This window comes from Camelina sativa, chromosome 10 (assembly GCF_000633955.1).
Source record: "Camelina sativa cultivar DH55 chromosome 10, Cs, whole genome shotgun sequence".
NCBI lineage: Eukaryota > Viridiplantae > Streptophyta > Magnoliopsida > Brassicales > Brassicaceae > Camelina > Camelina sativa.
In genome coordinates, this window is record NC_025694.1 from 2,544,929 (window position 1) to 2,546,775 (window position 1,847).

Genomic DNA, 1,847 nt, shown 5'->3' on the forward strand with positions numbered 1-1,847 from the left:
TAACACGGAGGAATGCGTTATAATCAAGTGAGAAAAGGTACCTGAGCAGTAGAGATAGGCACAGCTCCAGGGTGCTCGGCAAAGAATTGCTTATCATCTCGAAGATCTGAAAGAGAGTCATCACAATATCAGAAAATTTCCCAAAACAGAGAAAATGGTAATGGGTTGGTTGATCAAGAGTTGGAGTTAAAAAAGAAACGAACCAAGCTTTGTTCCAACGAGGATGATGGGAACACCAGGAGCATAATGTCTCAGTTCAGGAACCCACTAAAAGCAAGAAACCAGATGGCTTCTATCAGAATCACTGAATGAGAATAAGATTTTAAAAAAGGAAACAAGTCTCTGGGGGTGACCAAAGATCAAACCTTTTTAGAAACATTTTCATAGCTAGCTTTGCTGACAAGTGAGAAAGCAAGTAAGAAGACATCAGCACCGCGGTAGCTCAAAGGTCTTAGTCTATTGTAGTCCTCTTGCCCTGTTTCACCGAGTCAAAAAACACAAATGACTAACTGGAAGAGGAAGAAGAAACTGAAAAGACAAAAGAAAGAACACCACAAATCCAAGGGAAACACAACTTGCCTGCAGTATCCCACAATCCCAAGTTGATAGTGTTCCCATCCACAATCACATTGGCACTGAAATTATCGAACACAGTTGGCACATAATCCTGTCACATCGAAAATCCCACTCTTAACATTAGCCACAAAGATCATAAAACAGATCACACATCCCAGAGAAACACTGCAAATTTTGCAATGGGATATATGAATAGCTGAGATTATCAAATCCTAAAAGATCACTACTACAGTACAATCACTCACTGAGATAGCAGAAAGAACAAGACTTTTAAGAAAACCCCAACAAATATACTCATAATAGAAGCACCCAACAACAAATCCAACTAAACCCTAAAGCTAAAAATTTCATCAAAATCAAAGTAAAAAAAAAAAAAGAAGAGAACTTTATAAACTAACCGTGGGGAAAGTGTTGCTAGTGTAGGAGATGAGAAGACAAGTCTTTCCAACAGCGCCGTCACCGACGGTAACACACTTGATAAACCTCGAAGCACTCATCTTTTCTCTTTCTTTCTCCTTCTTCAAAACTTCAAAAACCCTAATTTTATCACTGAATTGGGGATTTTAGAGAAACAGAGAGAGAGAGAGAGAGACAGTGAAGGGTTGGGTTCTTTAAAGAGGAAGAAGACAAAGAAATAGCTGCTGAAAAAAAGTCACTCTCCCAGACTAGAGTCTTCCTGCTCTTCCCTTCCCCTCACATGCACTTCAATTTCTTGGTCTCTCTTCTTCTTCTTTCTTACAAAATTTTAATAAACATTTTTTTGGTTAGCTGCTGCGTTACCCCAAAAACAGAGACCCTACCAAAATTTATGTGATGATATAAATAATTTAATTATTTTTTTTACAACTTATTTTAAAATAAACGTTAATACATTTTTTAAATTGAGAAATTTAAAGTCGATATTGTTTTAACCGATCACGGTAAGAAACATGTCTAGTTTTTTTTGTTGGTCAAAGAAAATTGGTTTTTTTCAGCATAATAGGCGAAGAATAGGGTAAAACAGACAAGTAAAAATAGTAAAAATAAAATAACAAGATACAAAATTTGGGGGAGAAAAAAAGAAGAAGAGAGAGTTTTAATGTTACAACGGTAGATTCTATTTCAGAACGCGTAAATTTCTCTGGAAACCTGAAAAGCAGAGTGCGAAACATTCTCTTATATCATTGCCTTTTTTCAAAGCTTGTTATTTGAGCTCTCCTTGTTTTTTTTTATTCCTCCGACAAGGACGAGGTTCCAATAGAACTTAGCTTCTTGTTCTTTCGACACACACA

The 1,847-nt window shown here is 36.5% G+C and overlaps 1 protein-coding gene across 1 annotated transcript in view; it reads right to left on the minus strand.

Moving 5' to 3' along the window:
• The window catches only part of LOC104716635 (rac-like GTP-binding protein ARAC3), a gene marked incomplete in the record, with an annotated part of 3,922 nt that extends 2,585 nt beyond the window's left edge, over window positions 1-1,337 (minus strand). Inside the window, 5 exon segments of the mRNA XM_019230570.1 lie at window positions 42-106; window positions 204-267; window positions 366-475; window positions 580-667; window positions 975-1,337. Of these exon segments, the coding sequence (XP_019086115.1) occupies window positions 42-106; window positions 204-267; window positions 366-475; window positions 580-667; window positions 975-1,073 (426 nt within the window).